Raw genomic sequence first — 21,764 nt, forward strand, 5'->3', positions numbered from 1 at the left:
TTTGACTTGGTAACCTTCTTTTTCATACTAACCTCACTATGGGGACAACTGTAACTTTTATTGAAAGGCATTTTTTTTTAATAAGCCACAGGCCAGAGGAAGACATTTCCTATAGTTATTTATTGTTTGTTTGTTTAGAGCAAAGGATTAATATTCAGAATGTATCAAGAACGTCTGTAAATCCAAACCAAAAAGTAACCTAATGGGAAAATAGGCAGAATATCTGAGCAAATAACTTATGGGAGAAGAAACCTAAATGATGAACAAAAAGGAAGACATGAGCCTCACTAGTATTCGGGGTGCAGGCTGATGGGACTGAGATCGACGCCATCCACACGAGCCTGCTGCCAAACTTTGTTTTAGACCGAGTCTTGCAACAGGAAGACATGAGCCTCGCTAGTATTTGGGGTGCAGGCTGATGGGACTGAGATCGACGCCATCCACACAAGCCTGCTGCCAAGCTTTGTTTTAGACCGAGTCTTGCAACAGGAAGACATGAGCCTCGCTAGTATTCGGGGTGCAGGCTGATGGGACTGAGATCGACGCCATCCACACGAGCCTGCTGCCAAGCTTTGTTTTAGACCGAGTCTTGCAACAGGAAGACATGAGCCTCGCTAGTATTTGGGGTGCAGGCTGATGGGACTGAGATCGACGCCATCCACACAAGCCTGCTGCCAAGCTTTGTTTTAGACCGAGTCTTGCTGTCACCCAGGCTGGAGTGCAGTGGCTTGATCTTGGCTCACTGCAGCCCCAACCTCCTGGGCTCAAGTGATCCTCCCATCTCAGCATCCTGAGTAGCTGGGATGACAGGCGTGTGCCACCATGCCTGGCTAAGTTTTTAGTCTTTTTGTAGAGATGGAGGTCTTGCTATGTTACCCAGGCTGGTTTTGAACCCTGGCCTCGAGCAGTCCTCCTGCCTCGGCCTCCCAAAGCGTTGGGATTGCAGGCATGAGCCACCGCACCTGGCCCTGGCAGACATTTTTAACCCGATCTACCATTGGCAAGAATGTGGAGTTGCAAGATCTAAGCATTCTCCATGGGAATGTAAATTGGTTCAGCCACTTTGGAGAACAATTTTGCAATCAGAAAATTCCATTTCTATATACATATCCTAGAAAATTCTTGCAAATTATTATAATTCAAAACAGCATTATTTTTAGTAGCAAAAAATTAATCAACTGAATATTCAGTAACATGCTGGACAGTTAAGATGTATTCATACATTGGAATGCTGCAGAAGCAAATGTGAATTCTGTAGCATGGAGGGAAAGATAGAAGATGTGGAATGCAACATGTTTTATGTGTTTAAAGTCTGAACTTTACATACATGCAAACTTTTACACTAAAAGCAACAAGAAGTGTTTGAGAATGACAGATGTGGCCGAGTGGCTGTGCCAGAGATGGGGAGGCATGCCATCAGAGAGAGACGCAGGGCAGTCGGCTGCTTGTGACATTTCTTCCAGAAGCTCAGTGATGGCTCTGGTTGTTCATGACATGCTTTGTACCTTTTTTCTTGATCCAAAGTATTTTATAATAATTGTTTTTAAAAACAAGGTAAGTGGCTGGGCGCGGTGGCTCACGCTGGTAATCCCAGCACTTTGGGAGGCCGAGGCGGGCGGATCACGAGGTCAGGAGATCGAGACCATCCTGGCTAACATGGTGAAACCCCGTCTCTACTAAAAATACAAAAAATTAGCCGGGCATGGTGGCGGGCGCCTGTAGTCCCAGCCACTCAAGAGGCTGAGGCAGGAGAATGGCGTGAACCCGGGAGACAGAGTTTGCAGTGAGCCGAGATAGTGCCACTGCACTCCAGCCTCGTTGACAGAGCGAGACTCCGTCCCAAAAAAAAAAAAAGAAATGCAGCTGACTTGTGTGTGTTTATTTTGTGCCCTGCAACTTTGTGAACTGGTTTATTCTAATAGATTTTTGTGTGTGAAATCTTTAGGATTTTCTACATATGAGATAATCTCATCTGCTTACAGGATCATTAAATTCATTCTTCCCAATTTGGACACCAGCCTTGTGTCTTAGAGATGCACATTGAAAGGTATGGTTAAGAGGATGACTGGGGTTTCCCTTAGGAGGGTAGAGTGGAGGTTAGTGTATGAAACAAGGTGAGTCTACCTGATCATGGAAACTGGATTATTTGTTCCTTGAGATCACTGTATTTTTCTTTCTACTTTTGCATATGCTTGAAATTTTATTAGAAATTCCTATATATGTCCAGGCACGGTGGCTCATGCCTGTAATCCCAGCACTTTGGGAGGCCAAGGCAGGTGGATCACATCAGGTCAGGAGTTCAAGACCATCCTGGCCAACATGGCAAAACCTCATCTCTACTGAAAATACAAAAATTAGCCGGGCATGGTGGCACACGCCTGTAATCCCCAGCTACTCGGGAGGCTGAGGCACAAGAATTGCTTGAACCCTGGAGGCGGAGCTTCCAGTGAGCTGAATTCACACCACTGCACTCCAGCCTGGGCCACAGAGTGAGACTCCATCTCAAAAAAAAAAAAAAAGAAAAGAAAAGAAATTCGTATATAGCCCAAACTTAAGACTGTCTCACCAGAGCTTAAAGGTGTTAGCTCTGGCCACAGCTGCGGCCTCAGTCACTCTTCTTACATGGATTTTGATCCAAATTCTGCTCCTTTTCTATTTCTCAAGATTTCTAGCCCTTTCGAGGGGCCCAGCCCTCGAAGGAGTCCAGTAAATGTGTAACTCCACTCTGCCTTGCCTGTGCTGAAAACACATAGAAAGAGGAACAGAGGAGGCAGGCACCTGGAGGTCAGAATGGCAGCTGGATTGTGAAGAAGGTGTGGTTTGCATGCCTGGCAGTGATGAGCTTCTTAGGCTTCATTCTTAACCTCGGAGCAAGACTCATTGTCCAGCCACAAGCAGCGTTGGCCTCCAGAGGCCTCCGTGGGCAGGGCCTGCCCTGTGAAACTCAGGTCTGCAAGACAACCTTGAGACCAGGTGCCGTGGGCTGGCTGGTTCACAAAGGAAGACGGGCTCTATCCATTTCCAGGAAGAGCGCCCTTGTCTCTCTGGGAGTAATGTATGTGGGACCAGGCAAGAGGCCAGGAGTGGTGAGGAAACATTCCCTTCTTGTGAAAATGCAAGCGAGGGGAAAGGAGGTTTCCCCGACAATGTGCTAGAATATTCATGCAGCCTTTGTTGTTGTTGTTGTTGAGACGGAGTCTCGCTCTGTCGCCCAGGCTGGAGTGCAACGGCACAATTTCAGCTCACTGCAAGTTCCACCTCCCGGGTTCACGCCATTCTCCTGCCTCAGCCTCCCGAGCAGCTGGGACTACAGGCGCCCACCACCACACCCGGCTAATTCTATTTTTAGTAGAGACGGGGTTTCACCGTGTTAGCCAGGATGGTCTCGATCTCCTGACCTCGTGATCCGCCCGCCTTGGCCTCCCAAAGTGCTGGGATTTCATGCAGCCATTTTTGTATTAGTGAATAAATGGAATTCCTGAACGTCCACCAAGAGGTGAATGGATAAACTGTGGTCTATTCTACAACAGTTTTAAAAATGAATCAGAGCTTTGTGCATCAACATGGATAATTTTCAGATATAGTGGTGGTCAAAAACGGCAAGTCACAGAAATGTTGATTCTGTGAAGTTTAATAGTACAAAATAATAAACTCAGTGTTGCTTTCAGATCTATAGGTGTTAACATTAAGTAGAAATGCATTCAAGGGGATGATGAACTTTCAGAATAAGGTCAAGTGGGGACTGTGGGTGGAGGGAAGAGGGGCCCCACAGCACGGGGTTTACAGACCTCCTTGTGGGGAGTGTGGGTGGAGGGAAGAGGGGCCCCACAGCAAGGGGTTTACAGAGCTCCTTGGCGGCACCCTTAGGACTTTATTTCTTTAAAAATCTGAAGCAAATATGTTACAGGTTTAAAATTTAGCAAATTCCTTAGTGGGTATGTGAGCATTTGATATACTCCTTGTTCTCTGTATATTTAAACTGTTTAATAAAAGGAATGGAAAACAGGAAGAAATCAAAATGCTTATAGTAGTGATAAGCACAAAAAGGTAGTGCAGATTTCAGAAAGATGACAATAGTGAAAGTGTTGAGAAATTAGAGAAATTGTAATATTTCAGTGTAGTAATATTTTCATCTTGTCTGGTTGCACTGCTGAAGTTTTGTGCCCGTCACTACTCCAAGCACTTGTCTTCCTCCTGCAGCCCCGTGAAGTCCCTCGTGAGCAGTGTTTCCTGCGCAGGCCCTGTGGGTGTGGACTCGGGGTCCTGCATCAGGGACCTTGGTGAAGACCTGGTCTCTGCTCTGTGGTGCCCATGGCCTAGCGGGCAACAGTTGAGTGTCTGTTGATTTCAGCCAGTTCACTATGATCGGTGCAAAGGAAGAGAACAAAATATTTAAAACATTTACAAAATGCTGGCAGTAATATCATCAAAGGCTATCTCTAAAAAGTGAGATGTAGTGAGAGATTTTGTTTCTTTTAAATAGAAGGGGCGCAGGTGTGAACGTGTTATCTGCGGAAGATGTGGGGTGGCCGCGGCTCCTTTGCATCCCACAGACTCATCTCGCAGCCTCCCTCCCGTCTTGCGAAGGCTGCGAGATGAAGAGAGATGCGGTGACCACAAGCCCATGCGAGCCTTAGGGTGAAAATCGCTGATCTGTGAAGCCTCCGCATGGACAATATTAGTTGGGAGGCAATTTTTATCATCTCCTGAATCGTGTAACCCTAAAAGGCACAAAGCTGTAGCCACAACAGCTTAACGTCATCGTCTGTTCAGACTGTTTTAAAATTCTAAGCCAAGATATTTTGTTCACCAAAAATTTAATTTTGTACAATAAGTCAATCAAGCCTTCTAAAACGATTACCTGAATCTCTATCCAGAAAGAGATTTTTGCTGGCATCAAGGGGTTTTGTGTGGTTCTGCTGTTTTTTTAAAATAAGCCTTTTCTATCAGATTGGTCTTTTAAAATCTGTTGATAGCAGTAGCTTTTTTTTTTTTTTTTGAGACGGAGTCTCGCTCTTGTCCCCCAGGCTGGAGTGCAGTGGCGTGATCTCAGCTCACTGTAACCTCCGCCTCCTGGGTTCAAGTGATTCTCCTGCCTCAGCCTCCCAAGTAGCTGGGACTGCAGGTGCCCGCCACCATGCCCAGCTAATTTTTTGTATTTTTAGAACAGATGGGGTTTCACCATGTTGGTCAGGCTGGTCTCGAACTCCTGACCTCAGGTGATCTACCCGCCTCAGCCTCCCAAAGTGCTGGGATTACAGGCGTGAGCCACCGCGCCCAGCCGCTTTTTTTTTTTTGTAAGAAAAAATACCTTGTTGGGGGTGGGGTTGGGGGAATGACAATTTAATTTTTAGAAGCATATTTACAGAGTTCATAGCTGGAACTGTACGTTGAAATTTGAGACCTTTGGAGGCTTGTGCAAGTTACTGAATTTGTGAAGAAGGTCTCATTTTCGTTTCTTCTTTCCAGAGTTGTTCCTTAGTCTCTTCAGCTAGTCATGGCTACTACTGTTCTGCCCTCGTGAGCCGGTGTTTGTCTGCCGGGCCTGCCTTGGTCACACAGCGAAGGCTCATTCCGTGTGGTGGCTCGGGTGCGTCTGCACCATTTGGACACCAAGTCTGTCTTGGTCTCACAGCGAAGGCTCATTCCGTGTGGTGGCTCGGGTGCGTCTGCACCATTTGGACACCAAGTCTGTCTTGGTCTCACAGCGAAGGCTCATTCCGTGTGGTGGCTCGGGTGTGTCTGCACCATTTGGACACCAAGTCTGTCTTGGTCTCACAGCGAAGGCTCATTCCGTGTGGTGGCTCGGGTGCGTCTGCACCATTTGGACACCAAGTCTGTCTTGGTCTCACAGCGAAGGCTCATTCCGTGTGGTGGCTCGGGTGCGTCTGCACCATTTGGACACCAAGTCTGTGTTGGTCTCACAGCGAAGGCTCATTCCGTGTGGTGGCTCGGGTGTGTCTGCACCATTTGGACACCAAGTCTGTCTTGGTCTCACAGCGAAGGCTCATTCCGTGTGGTGGCTCGGGTGCGTCTGCACCATTTGGACACCAAGTCTGTGTTGGTCTCACAGCGAAGGCTCATTCCGTGTGGTGGCTTGGGTGCGTCTGCACCATTTGGACACCAAGTCTGTCTTGGTCTCACAGCGAAGGCTCATTCCGTGTGGTGGCTTGGGTGCGTCTGCACCATTTGGACACCAAGTCTGTCTTGGTCTCACAGCGAAGGCTCATTCCGTGTGGTGGCTCGGGTGCGTCTGCACCATTTGGACATCAAGTCTGTGTTGGTCTCACAGAGAAGGCTCGTTCTGTGCAGTGGCTTGGGTGCGTCTGCACCATTTGGACACCAAGTCTGTGTTGGTCTCACAGCGAAGGCTCATTCCGTGTGGTGGCTTGGGTGCGTCTGCACCATTTGGACACCAAGTCTGTGTTGGTCTCACGGCGAAGGCTCATTCCGTGTGGTGGCTCGGGTGCGTCTGCACACGTGGAACACACCACGTGACCAGAGGGGCCTGAGTCAGGCCTACCTGGAGTAGCTCAGGGAAGCTGTAAAGGTGAGAAGCGAAGGCTTCTCCATGTGTTTCTGGGACGCAGTGAAATTGGTGTGATTATCCAAGCCTGTCATCTTGTTTGCCATGTCACCTTTTTGTCATGAGATTTTTCAATAATTATATAAATAACAAGTAAGTCGTGGAAGTAAAAGGTGTTCTGATGATTTGCTCTACAACATTTTTAATCTTAAAATGCTTCAGTGTTCTCAAAGAGATTTTAAAGTCTATTCTTAAAAATGTAAAGTGCCGGCCGGGAGTAGTGGCCCATGCCTGTAATCCCAGCACTTTGGGAGGCCAGGGCAGGCGGATCACAAGGTCAGGAGTTTGAGACCAGCCTGACCAACATGGTGAAACCCCGTCTCTACTAAAGATATAAAAATTAGCCAGGCGTGATGGCAGGCGCCTATAATCCCAGCTACTCAGGAGGCTAAGGCAGGAGAATCACTTGAACCCGGGAGGTGGAGGTTGCAGTGAGCCGAGATCGTGCCACTGCACTCCAGCCTGGGCGACAGAGCAAAACTCCATCTCAAAAAAAAAAAAAAAAAAAAAGTAAAGTGCCAAGGTAATTTGAGTTATTTTGGAAGTGTGTACAATGGCAATATTTTGACTTTGGATACTTTTGAGTTGCCGTAGACCTGTCTTCAATGCCTTTCCCCCCACAGGCGACATTGACTACAGCACCGTGCTCCTCGGCATGCTGGTGACGCAGGACGTGCAGCTCGGGCTCTTCATGGCCGTCATGCCGACTCTCATACAGGCGGGCGCCAGTGCATCTTCTAGGTAAATGCTTTGTGTACGCAATTTGTTTTTCTAGTTTAAAATCACTTGTGCATAAAAATACTACTTAATACCTTTTCCAAAGAGATGTTCTGAGCTCAAATGGCTCAGGATTCCGTGCACAGTCCCTAGAGCAACACTGCCTTGCTCACGCCCTGGCTCTATGCTTAGCAGCTCCTCACCACGGGCAGGTGACTTATCCTCACAGTTCCTCAGTCCTGTCTTCCATCAAGTAGGGGTGGTAGTAGTACCCACTGATGGAGTAGTCAGGAGGAATGAATGAGTTCCGATAGAAACATGCTTAGAACAATGCCCAGAACGTAATAAGTGATGTGGAGGGAGGGGGGTGTCTGTATGCATGTGTATGTGTGCACGGGGAGGGAGTATCTGTGTGTGTGTGTGTGTGTGTGTAGGTAGGGTATATCTGTGTGCTTACGTGGTATGTGTGTGCATGTATTCATGTGTATCTGCATGTATGTGTGGCGCACCTGTGGTGGGGCATGTGTCTGCATGTGTGGTGTGTGTGTTTGTTCTGTGGTATGTCTGTGGGGGGGTATCCACGTGTGCGTATGTGGGGTATATCTGTGTGTTTGCATGTGTCTGCATGCATGTGCGTCTGCATGTATATCTGCATGCATGTGTGGTGTGTGTGTGTGTGTATGAGAGCTATCATTGTATGGTTGTATATCTGCATGCATGTGTGGTGTGTGTGTTCTGTGGTATGTCTGTAGGGGGGTATCCACGTGTGCGTATGTGGGGTATATCTGTGTGTTGCATGTGTCTGCGTGCATGTGTGTCTGCATGTACATCTGCATGCATGTGTGGTGTGTGTGCGTGTAGGAGAGCTATCATTGTGTGGTTGTCATTGTCACTGTCATCATCATTACCACTTCCCCGATCCTTCTTTTCATTCTCCCAATATCGTATTGCCAAACGTAAACTGCACCTGCTTGGGTTCGTATGGAGAGAGAAGCCAAATGGGAAGAATTAATTTATCCAGAAAGTTGTAGGTTGTGCCGCATATACAAATACATTCCAAGAATATCAGCCAGAAAATAAGGACAGTTGCAAAGTCTAGGGTGCCCTATGAAACTTAAAGTGGGATAGGACTGTAAGCTTGAGTTTGTTTTAAGCCAATATACTATACTTTATGTATGTAAATATTGTGCTTTAGATCTAATCTCCAGAGGCTACCTTTATTGCATTTCTTACAGCAATGAGTACAACTGATCAAAAATTAGGAGACCTTTTTGAAACTTCTTTTGGAACCAGATTGAGGTGCTAGGACCTGTCTCGTGTGCTTTATTTCTTCCTTTCCAACCTGTATGCTTTTGGGTTTCTTCTTGCCTTATTGCACTGGATGGAATGTCCAGTACTTTGTTGAAAAAGATTGTGTAAGAGGACATCTTTGCCTTGCTCTTGGGAAGCATTCAGTCTCTCACCACTAGGTATGATGTTAGCTGTAGGTTTATTGTAGACTCTCTTTGTCAAGCTGAGGAAATTCCCATCTATTCCTAGTTTGCTGAGAGTTTTTATGATGAATGGGTGGTGGATTCTGTCAATTGCTTTTTCTAAACCAATTGATATGATTATGTAATTTTTCTTTGTTGTTGTTGTTGTTGTTGTTGTTTGAGACGGAGTCTCGCTCTGTCGCCCAGCCTGGAGTGCAGTGGCACGATCTGGGCTCACTGCAAGCTCCGCCTCCCGGCTTCACGCCATTCTCCTGCCTCAGCCTCTGGAGTAGCTGGGATCACAGACACCTGCCACCAAGCCCGGCCAATTTTTTGTATTTTTAGTAGAGACGGGGTTCCACTGTGTTAGCCAGGATGGTCTCGATCTCCTGACCTCGTGATCCACCCACCTCGGCCTCCCAAAGTGCTGGGATTATAGGCGCGAGCAACCGCACCCGGCCGTTGTTGTTTTTGAGATGGAGTCTCACTCTGTTGCTCAGGCTGGATGCAGTGTCGTGATCTCGGCTCACTGAAACCTCCACCTCCTGGGTTCAAGCAGTTCTCCTGCCCAGCCTTCCGAGCAGCTGGGACTACAGGCATGCACCACCACGCCCAGCTAATTTTCATATTTTTAGTAGAGACAGAGTTTCACCTTATTGGCCAGGCTGGTCTTGAACTCCTGACATTGTGATCTGCCTGCCTCAGCCTCCCAAAGTGCTGGGATTACAGGCATGAGCCACCGTGCCTGGCCTTCTTTTTTAGCTAGTTGACATGATGGATAACATTGATTTTTGGAAGTTGAACCAGCCTTGCATACCTGGGATAATTCCCCATTGGTTTAGGTATATAATTATTTTTATACATTGCTGCCTTCAATTTGCTAATTTATTGAGGATTTTGGGGTCTAACTTCATGAGAGATATTGGTGTGTAGTTCTCTCTTTTTTTTTTTTTGATACTCTTTGGGTTTTGGTAATAAAAGTCATACTAGGTTCACAAAATGTTTTGGGAAGTGTTCCTTTCTTTTTATTTTCTGGAAAACATTGTATAAAATTGATGTCAGTTCTTCCTTAATATTTGGTAGAATTCTGCAGTAAAACCCTCTGGGTTATGAGATTTCCTTTTGGGGAGTTTTCTTACAAATTTAATTTGCTTAATAGTCACAGTAGATATTCAGAATATCTACTTCATATTGTTGAGTTGTGGTAGCTTAGCTTTTTGAGGAATTGTTCCATTCTGTCTCAGTTGTCAGATTTATATATACAGAGTTTTTGTGTTGTATTCCTTTATCATTCTTTTGATGTCCACAGGGTCTGTAGTGATATCCCCTGTTTCATTGCTTATATTGATAACTTGCATCGTCTTTGTCTAGGGATTTGGCAATTGTATTAATCTTTCCAAAGAATTCGTTCCTTGTTTTATTGATTTTCTTTATTTTGTTGTTTTCAATTTCATTAGTTTCTACCCTCACCTTCCTTCTCGCTTTGGGTTTATTTTACTTTTCTTTTTCTAGGTTCTTATGGTTTAACTTAGATTATTGATTTTAAACTTCTCATCTTTTCTACTGTAAGCATCTACTGCTGTAAATTTCCCTCTCAGCACTGTTTTAGCCGCATCTCATATTTTGATATGTTGTATTTTTATTTTCATTTTGTTCAATGAGTTTTAAAAATTTACTTTGATACTTCTTTGACTCATGGATTGTTTAGAAGTGTTGCTTAATTTCCAAACATCTGGAGATTTTCCTGATGTCTTTCTGTTACTGATTTGTAGTTTGAGTCCACTGTGGCGCGAGAACATTTTGTATGATTTCAGTTCTTTTACATTTGTTGAGGTTTGTTTTATGGCCAGTGATACTGTCTGTGGTAAATGCTCCAAAGTCACTTGGGAGGAAAAAAAAGTGTATTCTGTTATTGTTGAGTGGAGTTTTTTTTTTAATATATGTCAGTTAACTGCGCTATTTCGTGTTCTTGCTGTAGTTGTATCAGTTGTTGAGGGAGATGGTATTGAAGTCCCCCGTTAGAATTGGATATTTGTCTGTTTCTCCTTTGAGTTCAATCAGCTTTTGCTCTATGTATTTTGGGACTCTTTTGTTTGGTACATACACATTTAGGATCATTTTGTCTTCCTGGTGAATTGATCTTGTTATCATTATGTAATATTTCTTTTTTTGTTGTTTTTCGAGACATAGTCTTGCTCTGTTGCCCAGGCTGGAATGCAGTGGCGTGATCTCGGCTCCTGTCTCCTGGGTTCTAGTGATTCTCGTGCCTCAGCCTCCTGAGTAGCTGGGATTACAGGCATGTGCCACCACACCTGGCTAATTTTTCTATTTTTTAGTAGAGAGAAGGTTTTGCCATGTTGGCCGGGCCAGTCTCAAACTCCTGGCCTCAAGTGATCTTCCAGCCTCGGCCTCCCAAAGTGCTGGGATTACAGGTGTGAGCCACTGTGCCTGGCCATATTTCTTTTGTTTCTAGTAATTTTCCTTGCCGTGTAATTCACTTTATCTGATATTAAAATAATATTAATTTTTTTTTGGTCAATGTCTGCAATGGTGTATCCTTTTCATACTTTTCCTTTCAACTTATGCCCTCGTGTTTGAAGTGAGTTTCTTGTGGAGAACGTATTGTTGGGTGATTTTTTAAATCCACTCAGCCAGTCTCTGTATTTTAATTGGTGTGTTTAGACCATTTACATATCAGGTAAATATTGATATGTTGCAACTTGAGTCTGCATTTTATTTGTTTTTTGTCTCGTTACTCTTTTTCTTTTACATCTCTGTGGGTTGACTGCGTGTTTTCAGGGATTCCGTTTAGGCTCATTTATAATGTTTTGAGTGTATTGCTCTGTGTGGTTTTCCTGGTTGCTCTGGGTATCACAGTGGACACATGTAACTTATCACTGTTTGCTGGAATCCACGTTTTACCACTTCATGTGAAATGTAGAAGCCTTATTTCCACTTAGCTCCCTCCCCCTGCCCACATGTTAAATAGTCACGCGCTGCATAATGACATTTTGGTCAGTGATGGGCCACCTGTACAGCAGTGGTCGGGTGGGATTCTCTGGACCTGAACAATTCCTGTTGCCTAGTGAGGTTGCAGCCCTTGTAACGTCGCAGGGCAGTGTAATGCCCCCGTGCTTGTGGTGATGCTGGCACGAACAAACCTGCTGCACTGCCAATCATATAAAAGGCTCACACACCCAATTAGGCATGGTACGGAATACTTGATAACGACAATAAATCACTGTTACTGGTTTATGTATTTACTATACTTTTTATCGTTAGAGTGTACTCCTTCTACTTATAAAGAAAAGTAGAACTGTCAAAACAGCCTCAGGCAGGTTCTTCAGGAGCTATTCTAGAACAAGCCATCATCACCATAGGAGACGACAGCTCTGTGCCGGTTATTCTAGAACAAGCCATCGTCATCATAGGAGACGACAGCTCTGTGCCTGTTATTCTAGAACAAGCCATCGTCATCATAGGAGACGACAGCTCTGTGCCGGTTATTCTAGAACAAGCCATCGTCATCATAGGAGACGACAGCTCTGTGCCGGTTATTCTAGAACAAGCCGTCGTCGTCGTAGGAGACGACAGCTCTGTGCCGGTTATTCTAGAACAATCCGTCGTCGTCGTAGGAGACGACAGCTCTGTGCCGGTTATTCTAGAACAAGCCGTCGTCGTCGTAGGAGACGACAGCTCTGTGCCGGTTATTCTAGAACAAGCCGTCGTCGTCGTAGGAGACGACAGCTCTGTGCCGGTTATTCTAGAACAAGCTGCCGTCGTCGTAGGAGACGACAGCTCTGTGCCGGTTATTCCACCTGAAGACCTTGCAGTGGGACAGGATGCGGACGTGGAAGACAGCGACACTGATGGTCCTGACCCTGTGCGGGTTTAGGCTAATGTGTGTTTGTGTCTTAGTTTTTAACCAAAAAGTTAAAAAAGTTAAAAGAAATTAAAATAGAAAAAAACTTATAGAATAAATAAGAAGAAAGAAAATATTTTTTGTACAGCCATACAGTTTCTGTTTTAAGTGTCATTACAAAAGAGTCAAAAAGTTTTTAAAAACCTTAAAGTTTATAAAGTTAAAAAGTTACAGTAAGTTAAGGTTAATACTGAAGAAAGAAAAATATTTTTAATAAACTCAGCACAGTTGGCCAGGTGTGGTGGCTCACACCTGTAATCCTAGCCTTTGGGAGGCCAAGGTGGGAGGATCGCTTGAGTTTAGGAGTTCAAGACCAGCCTGGGCAACATAGCAAGACCTCATCTCTACCAAAAAAAAAAAAATTAGCCAGGCATGGTGGCGCACAGCCATAGTCCCAGCTACTCTGGAGGTGAAGGCTGTAGGATTGCTTGAGCCTGGGAGATAAAGGCTGCAGTGAGCTGTGATCATACCGCTGCTCTCCAGCCTGGACAACACAATGAGACACTGTCTCGGTTTAGTGTAGCCTGAGTGTACAGCGCCTGTGGCGTCTGCCGTGGTTTACAGTAGTGTCCAAGGCTCTCACATTCACTCACCCTCACTCCCTGACTCACTCAGAGCAACCTCCAGTCCTGCAAGCGCCCTGTACGGGTGTGCCATTTTTACCTTTGATGCTATACTTTCAGTGTGTATTTTCTGTGTTTAGATATGCAAATACTTACCATTGTGTTACAGTTGGCTGCAGTATTCAGTGCAGTCACGTGCTGTGCAGGTGTGTGGTCCAGGAGCAGGAGGCTGTGCCAGGCGGCCTGGGTGGGTCTGGGTTTGTGTAAATGCACTCTGGAACGTCTGCACAATGATGAAATTGCCTCATGATGCTTCTCAGAATGTGTCCCCATTGTGAAGTGACACATGACTGTGTAATTGTTGTCTTTTCTCTTCTTTTATTGAATACCACAGCAGATGGTGTTGTAATTTTTACTGCAGACATCAAATACGATTTTGAAAACTCAGGAGGAAAAGGATAATCTATTCTTCTCATACCTATTTTTACCCATTCTGGTGTTCTTCTTTTCCTTCTGATGTTCCAATCTATCTTCTGTAATCATTTCCTCTCTGTGTAGAGAACTTTCTTTGGTCATTCTTTCATGGTTAATCTGCTGGCCACAAATTCTCTAAGTTTTTCTTCGTCTGGGAATGGCCTTTGTCCCCGCGTCACTCCGAGGGCATCTCACGGGATGTGGATTTCCAGGTGGTGGCTCTCCTCATCCAGTGCCTGGGAAGCGCATGTCCCTGCCCCCAGCTTCTGTGTTCCAGCTATGAAACCTGCTGCTGTTTAGACTTGTGCTTCTCTCGAAGGAATGAGGGGTTTCTCTCTGGCAGCTTTCAAGGTTTTTTTCTCTGTCTTTAGTTTTCAGAAATTGTATTACCATACATCCTGGAGCAGACTTCTCTGGGTTTGTTCTATTTGGATTCAGTTGGCTTCTCGCATCTGTGGGTTTATGTCTCTTGGCTAACAGGAAGTTTTCAGCCATTATTTCCTCACATCCTTTTTCGGTCCACTTGTTCTCTCCTTCTGCGATTGCAGAAACTTAGAAATCTGCTCTTTGGTTAGGGTCCTGCGGGTCTCTGAGGCCTTGACCGTCCTCGGTCCGTTTCTGTGTGTTCAGGCAGATGAATTCTGTCTGTCCTCGGGGTCACCGGTTCTGCCCTCTCTCGTCTCCACTCTGCCACTTAGCCCATCCCCAGAGATTTTTATTATGACTGTATTTTTTTAGTTGTATAATTTCCACTTACTTCTTTTATGTAGCCTTTATTTCTTGGCTGAGATTTTCTATTTTTTATTTGTTTACAGAGAGTGTTTGTGGCCTTTTGAAGCGTTTTAATCATGACTGCTTTAACACCCTCATCAGATAACTCCAGTATCCATTCGTCTCGATGTGAAGTCTGGCGCTTGTCTTTTCTCCTTCAAGTTGTGATTTTCCCGATTCTTAATATGATGAGCGACTTTTTGTTGTATCCTGGGTGGTTCGTGTGTTTATTAGGAGGCTTTAAACCAGTGACTCCCCTGGGGAGGGTGGTGTGAGGCCTGGCCAGGGGGTTCTGCTTCCTGCCAGGCCCCCAGCCCCACCCCGGCCTGAACGGCTGACAAGCGCTTCCTCATGGCAGGCGGTGGGGTGGAAGAATTTTTTAGTATTTGCCTTTTGCCAGATCTTCTGTTACGTCTTCCCTGCTGTCGGTAGCTCAGCCAGGCAGGCAGGAAAGTAGAAGGAATGAACGGCTGTTTACCTGGGTTTTCCAGAGGTTCAGCCCAGGCTAGAGCCCCAGCTTGGCCATGCTCTGGCCGTGCAAGCCCTGGCAGCTTTCTGTGAATTGGGGAGGACGTGGGAACAGTGCCTACCTGGTGGACCGTGGGAAGACTGAAAGAGAAAGCCAGGCAGGGCACTTAGTGCAGCCGCTGGTGGAGGCAGTGGTTAGAGTTCACTCGCTAGAGGGTCCTTGTGATAAGAGGGTCCTTATGATAAGAGGGTCCTTATGATAAGAGGGTCCTTATCATGGCCATTTTCCTTTGATCCAGATGTCTTTAAATATCAGAAAAATAACGCTTTTAGTCCCAACCGCCACATCGGAATCAGTTCTTATTCCTTCTGGCTACAATGTCCAACATAAGTTGAACAACATAATTTGGACAACAGAAGGAAGGGTTGTCATGCTAGCCGGAGATGACTTCTAGTTAAGAGGTCTGAGCATTTTCCACGCACAACCAGTTATTCTCAACGGAGGGCGGACTCTCCATACGAAACAAGCAGAGCCCTGGCAGAGACTGCAGGGCATTTGTAAAACTCAAACACCACGTTGATCTCACTGCCATGTTCTTTCCAGTTACACGCAGGTCTAACATGCTGGCATAAGACATTGTCTTAATCAGAACACTTTTAAAGCTTTTTTTTTCCTTTTTTCCAATTCAAAAAATTAATGCAGTACAGGTATTGATCCCACCGAAATTGTTCTAATTCAGTCATGACACTTCATGTTTACAAAGAGTTGATGGCTTGGAAAAATACTCTGTAATGCTGTTAAACTTAAGAAACAGAATCGGGCCGGGCGCAGCGGCTCACGCTGTCATCCCAGCACTTTGGGAGGCTGAGGCAGGAAGATGGCTTGAGAGCCGGGCGCGGCGGCTCCCGCCTGTCATCCCAGCGCTTTGGGAGGCTGAGGGGGGCGGATCACGAGGTCAGGAGATCGAGACCGTCCTGGCTAACACGGCGAAACCCCATCTCTACTAAAAATACAAAAAATTAGCCAGGCATGGTGGCACGTGCCTGTATTCCCAGCTACTCGGGAGGCTGAGGCAGGAGAATCACTTGAACCCAGGAGGCAGAGGTTGCAGTGAGCTGAGATCACGACACTGCACTCCAGCTTGGGCGACAGAGCAAGACTCTATCTCAAAAAAAAAAACAAAAGAAACAGAAACAGAGTCAGAATTGTAGACCACGTTCCTCCTGACGCTAACACAGAGCTCCCATTTGACCCAGCTGTTCACTCCTCGGTATTTACCCGCAAGAAACAAAAACACACATCCACATTCAGACTGATACACGGTGGTGATGGGGGTACAACAGTGTGAATCCACGTGATACCACAGAGTTACACACTCAGAAATGGTTAACATGGTACATTTTATTGTATGAGAGTTTCACCACAATGAAAAACTTGTACCTGAATGTTCAAGCAGCATTATTCGTATAGTTAAAAAGTATTAAGAACTCAAATGTCAATTAGATAACAGGTAAATATACAAAACATACTATATTCAGCAAAGGAATATTATTCAGCCATAATATAGAATGAACATTGATTCATCCTATAGCACAGATGAAGCACGATGCTTCTGAAAGAACCAGACAAAAAGTCCACACGCTGTGTGATTCCATTCATACCAACGTCCAGACTAGGCCAGTCCGTACAGACAGGATGAATTACTGGTTGCCGGAGGGTGGGGAGGTTGGGGGAGATGGGGAGGAAGTGCTGATGGGTACAGGGTTTCTTTTTGGGATGATGAAAGTATTCTAACATGGATTGTGGTAATAGTTGTGTAATTTTGTGAATATGCTGGAAACCATTGAATTGTATACTTTAAATGGGTAAGTTGTATGGTAAGTGAATTATATATCATAGCTGTTAAAAATATATACGATATTTTAATTAGACATAGAAGAACATGAATAGAGACTAGAAATATATATATGTATATATAACAAGGTGTTAATGATTTTCTACTAGTAGACTGGTAGATTTGTAGTAAGTTTTTTCTACTATATATACTTTTCTGTAATTTAGGAAAACCTCCCTTTCAATTTTAATAACCAGGGAAAATTTATATTTAAAATATCAAAGAAATAAAATTAGTTGCAACATAATAGACTCTGCTTTCTTATTAAGCTTTATTCAGAATTAACCTTGATCATTCCTAGAGGAAAGAACTCTTTCCCTCAAAATATTTCACAGGTAAAGAACAGAACACAGAAGGCTGTAATAAAGCAAAACAGATGTTTATGCCCATATTAAAGACAGAGGCTTATGTTTCTTATTTTATAAAGGTCTCCTATACCTTAATAAGAAAAATATGAATAACTGAGTTTGAAAACAGGTCAGCAGCAAAGCAGCTATTAGACTTGAGTAAAGTAGGAAACACCCACCCTCACACCAAAGAAGGGTGATGGCACCGCCCGCCCATCAGACTGGGCACCATTAGAAGCTGGGTGGTGCCCAGGTTGGGAAGTGGGGTGCCTTGGGCATCATTGTTGGGATGGGAATTGGAGCAACTTCCTGGCGGCCCACCAGACAGCACCTGTCATAGTGGGAGGCACCTGGCTCCCTTAGTGAGCACCCACTGCCACCATCAGTGGACCCACAGGCTCCTTGGTCACCGCAGCGCCCAAGAACCAGGATGGCCGTGGAGTCAGTGTGAGAACTGGGACAGCCCTTGCATCTGGCTGAGCAAATGATGGTGCGTCCCGCCAGGGAGCCCTTCCTCACCTGTCCACGGGCCAGACGTGCTGATGGGAAGCTTGTCCACTCACCTGTCCGCAGGTCAGATGTGCTGATGGGAAGCTTGTCCAGACACGCTGAGACAGTCAGAACAGCCATGGACACGGCGCCCCGTACGTGCAGATCAAGAGCAGCACACGCGTGGACCTGCAGGTGGCACGGCGCCCCGTACATACAGATCAAGAGCAGCACACGCGTGGACCTGCAGGTGGCACGGCGCCCCGTACATGCAGATCAAGAGCAGCACACGCGTGGACCTGCAGGTGGCACGGCGCCCCGTACATGCAGATCAAGAGCAGCACACGCGTGGACCTGCAGGTGGCACGGCGCCCCGTACATGCAGATCAAGAGCAGCACACGCGTGGACCTGCAGGTGGCACGGCGCCCCGTACATGCAGATCAAGAGCAGCACACGCGTGGACCTGCAGGTGGCACGGCGCCCCGTACATGCAGATCAAGAGCAGCACACGCGTGGACCTGCAGGTGGCACGGCGCCCCGTACATGCAGATCAAGAGCAGCACACGCGTGGACCTGCAGGTGGCACGGCGCCCCGTACATGCAGATCAAGAGCAGCACACGCGTGGACCTGCAGGTGGCACGGCGCCCCGTACATGCAGATCAAGAGCAGCACACGCGTGGACCTGCAGGTGGCACGGCGCCCCGTACGTGCAGATCAAGAGCAGCACACGCGTGGACCTGCAGGTGGCACGGCGCCCCGTACGTGCAGATCAAGAGCAGCACGCGCGTGGACCTGCAGGTGGCACGGCGCCCCGTACGTGCAGATCAAGAGCAGCACGCGCGTGGACCTGCAGGTGGCACGGCGCCCCGTACGTGCAGATCAAGAGCAGCACGCGTGTGGACCTGCCGGTGGCACGGCGGCAAGCCGGAATCCTGAGAAACTTGTCATGGTGATTGTCTTTCGAAGAGGTCAGAGTTGAGCGCACTGTGGCTTCTGATTGGCATCTTTCTGAGCCCTCATCACTGTGCATTTAATGGACACTGGGGGAGTCTTCTGGGAATTAAACCTAAATCCAAACCCTGGGGATGGTGGCTGTGGAGAGTTTGTGTAGCCGTTAGGGGCTTGGTCCTGGAGCCAGATACCTGAGTTGTCCCCAGCTCTCTGCACCGGGCATGTGGCCTGGAGCAGATCACCTGGTCTCTGCCCCTGTTCTCATCTGTGACGTAGCAGTGGGGATCGTACAGCTCTTACCAGGCTGCCGTAATAGGTGGCACACAGTGCTCTGCACACAGTGCTCTAGGGGCTCAGGATGCAAGGGTGAGCTCAGCAGAGGACGTTCCCCATGTGGGGAGCTGCTGTTGTGTTTTGGAGAGGCAATGAATGAATGATGCACAAATGAGTGGTAGACAAGACGTCCGCAGCAGGGAACCGCCCTGCGAATGATTCAAACAGGAAGAGGAGCTGGTGAGCAGCCGTGAGCCCCCGGACGCACAGGCTCTACCTTTGGAGATGTGACTGGAATTTGAGGAACGCAGCTAAGCCTGTTGGGAGAAGAGTCTAGGGTAGGGACCTCCCAGGCAAGGGGCTCTGTGGCCTGTGTGGGTGGGCTGGGGCAGTGGAAGGGCATGGCAGGGCAGAGAAGCCTGGGTTCCATCCCAGCGTCCGGGAGCTGATTGAGGGTCCTGATGAGCTGTCTGGGCCTCTGTGTGGAGAGCAGATGGATCAGGAGGAGGCCACTGGAGCTGTGGGGGAAGGGGTGGCAGCCCAGGCAGGGACCACGGTGCTGGGCCCAGGGCCAGACGTGGGCCTGGCAGTGTGGCAAAGCTGTCAGGAGTGCGGCAGGCCTGGTCTGCTTGGCCGTGAGTCTGTCTCCGTTCCTGCCAGGGCTGCAGAAAGGGGCCTCTCTCTGAGTCGCGGACTTGGGCCCTGCAGCGAGCTCTGAAGGACGCTGCCTCCCTCCTTCTAAGTCGCAGACGTGGGCCCTGCAGTGAGCTCTGAAGGACGCTGCCTCCCTCCTTCTAAGTCGCAGACGTGGGCCCTGCAGTGAGCTCTGAAGGACGCTGCCTCCCTCCTTCTAAGTCGCAGACGTGGGCCCTGCAGCGAGCTCTGAAGGACGCTGCCTCCCTCCTGAAGTTGCAGACGTGGGCCCTGCAGTGAGCTCTGAATGATGCTCCTTCACAATTGCTTCTGTGGCCGTTGTTGATCCCTTCATTCCATCCCTTCATTCCATCCCTCTCTGCTTCAAGCCCAGCTCTGCTGTGGTTCCCCGAAGGAATCGTGGCAGTTTGAGATTTGCGTTTCCAGCACTTCTGCTTTAAGCCAGACTGCAGAGGCTGACGCCCTTGGGAATCATAGGTTTCCTCCACCGAGGAAACTTTCACCAGAATTGTGGCCTGAGTGGTGGAAGGCTAAGGTTAAATATAGGTATATTTGTAAAGACGGCAGATAGTGGATGTCCGCTGGCTGAGATGGTGATCTATTCTGAGATCTGGGTAGTATATTCTAAACAGAACATAGCAAAGGATCACTTTCTCTGTGTCTGAATCACAGACACAGAATTCAGAGCTGGCTGCCTCGGGAGTGCCTTGCTGACGGTCGCTGGAGTTCGTCCATCAGGCGACTGCGGTGGGGCACGGAGAGCAACCGCTGCCTGGCGGAGACTTTGATGTGCGGCTGAGGCCTGGCGAGGAATTTTATCGTCAGGCATCAGCTGAGATAGGAACGCTGTCAGTCGAGAATTTTCACATGCTAGAATACGCATTCACCCCAGAGTATTGACTGCAAACCAATGCAGCTTCTACCTTTGGCTCAACACAACTTAATTTCTGAGATGAGTATGATTCATAGGTGTTTTTGTATTTGAAAATAAAGATGTGTATGATTCAGGTAATTTATTTTGTAGCATGTTAAAGAAAAAAACTGAAAGATGATTGTATTGAGTTTTGGAGAACTGTGTTTTAGAAGTGAAATCACGTGTCTTTTCTCTTTCCCAGCATTGTCGAAATCACGTCTCTTTTCTCTTTCCCAGCATTGTCGAAATCACGTCTCTTTTCTCTTCCCAGCATTGTCGTGGAAGTGCTCCGAGTCCTGGTTTTGATCGGTCAGATTCTTTTTTCACTAGCGGCGGTTTTTCTTGTATGTCTTGTTACAAAGAAGTATCTCATTGGACCCTATTATCGGAAGCTGCACATGGAAAGCAAGGGGAACAAAGAAATCCTGATCTTGGGAATATCTGCCTTTATCTTCTTAATGTTAACGGTAATTCTCAAACTATGTGTTATTTATGTAATCTGATATATAATCTCTTTCACTGAAATCTTGTGATCCATTCTTTACCTTTCCATTTTAATAATGGTTAAAATATTTGAAACATTTACTAGTATTTTTTATTTTATACACACTTTCTTATACTACCCATCAAAATATAATACAGGGAGCTAAACCCGTTTAACTGGTTTGACTCATACTCTTAAGCACTTTGCTAAAATAGTGTTTGTGAGTATTTCATTAAAAACAAATCCGTGGGCCGGGTATAGTGGCTCACACCTGTAGTCCTAGCATGTGGGAAAGCTGAGGCAGGAGAATCACTTGAGCTCAGAAGTTTGAGAGCAGCCAGGACAACAGAGTGAGAACCCCTCTGCTACAAAAAATAGAAAAACCAGCTGGGGCGTGGTCGCGCTCACGTGTAGACCAGCTGCTGGAGAGACTGAGCTGGGAGGATGGCTTGAGCCCAGGAGGCCAGGGCTGCAGGGAGCTGTGGTCGCACCACTGCACTCCAGCCTGGGTGACAGAGCAAGACCCCATATCAGAAAAAACGGCCGGGCGCGGTGGCTCATGCCTGTCATCCCAGCACTTTGGGAGGCTGAGGCGGGTGGATCACACGGTCAGGAGATTGAGACCATCCTGGCTAACATGATGAAACCCCGTCTCTACTAAAAGTACAAAAAATATTAGCCGGGCGTGGTGGCGGGCGCCTGGAGTCCCAGCTACTCAGGAGGCTGAGGCAGGAGAATGGCGTGAACGCGGGAGGCGGAGCTTGCAGTGAGCCAAGATCGTGC

At 47.0% G+C, this 21,764-nt stretch overlaps 1 protein-coding gene across 3 annotated transcripts in view; it reads left to right on the plus strand.

Annotated features, from left to right (window-relative positions):
* Positions 1-21,764, plus strand: part of TMCO3 (transmembrane and coiled-coil domains 3) — a 62,400-nt gene that overhangs the window by 25,046 nt on the left and 15,590 nt on the right. For all 3 annotated transcript variants that reach the window (XM_034937061.3, XM_034937063.3, XM_055097046.2), the window contains 2 exons: positions 7,210-7,327; positions 20,769-20,964. In XM_034937061.3, coding sequence (XP_034792952.3) covers positions 7,210-7,327; positions 20,769-20,964 — 314 coding nt within the window. The remainder of the gene's footprint in view (positions 1-7,209; positions 7,328-20,768; positions 20,965-21,764) is intronic.

This window comes from Pan paniscus, chromosome 14 (assembly GCF_029289425.2).
Source record: "Pan paniscus chromosome 14, NHGRI_mPanPan1-v2.0_pri, whole genome shotgun sequence".
Taxonomy (NCBI): Eukaryota; Metazoa; Chordata; class Mammalia; order Primates; family Hominidae; genus Pan; species Pan paniscus.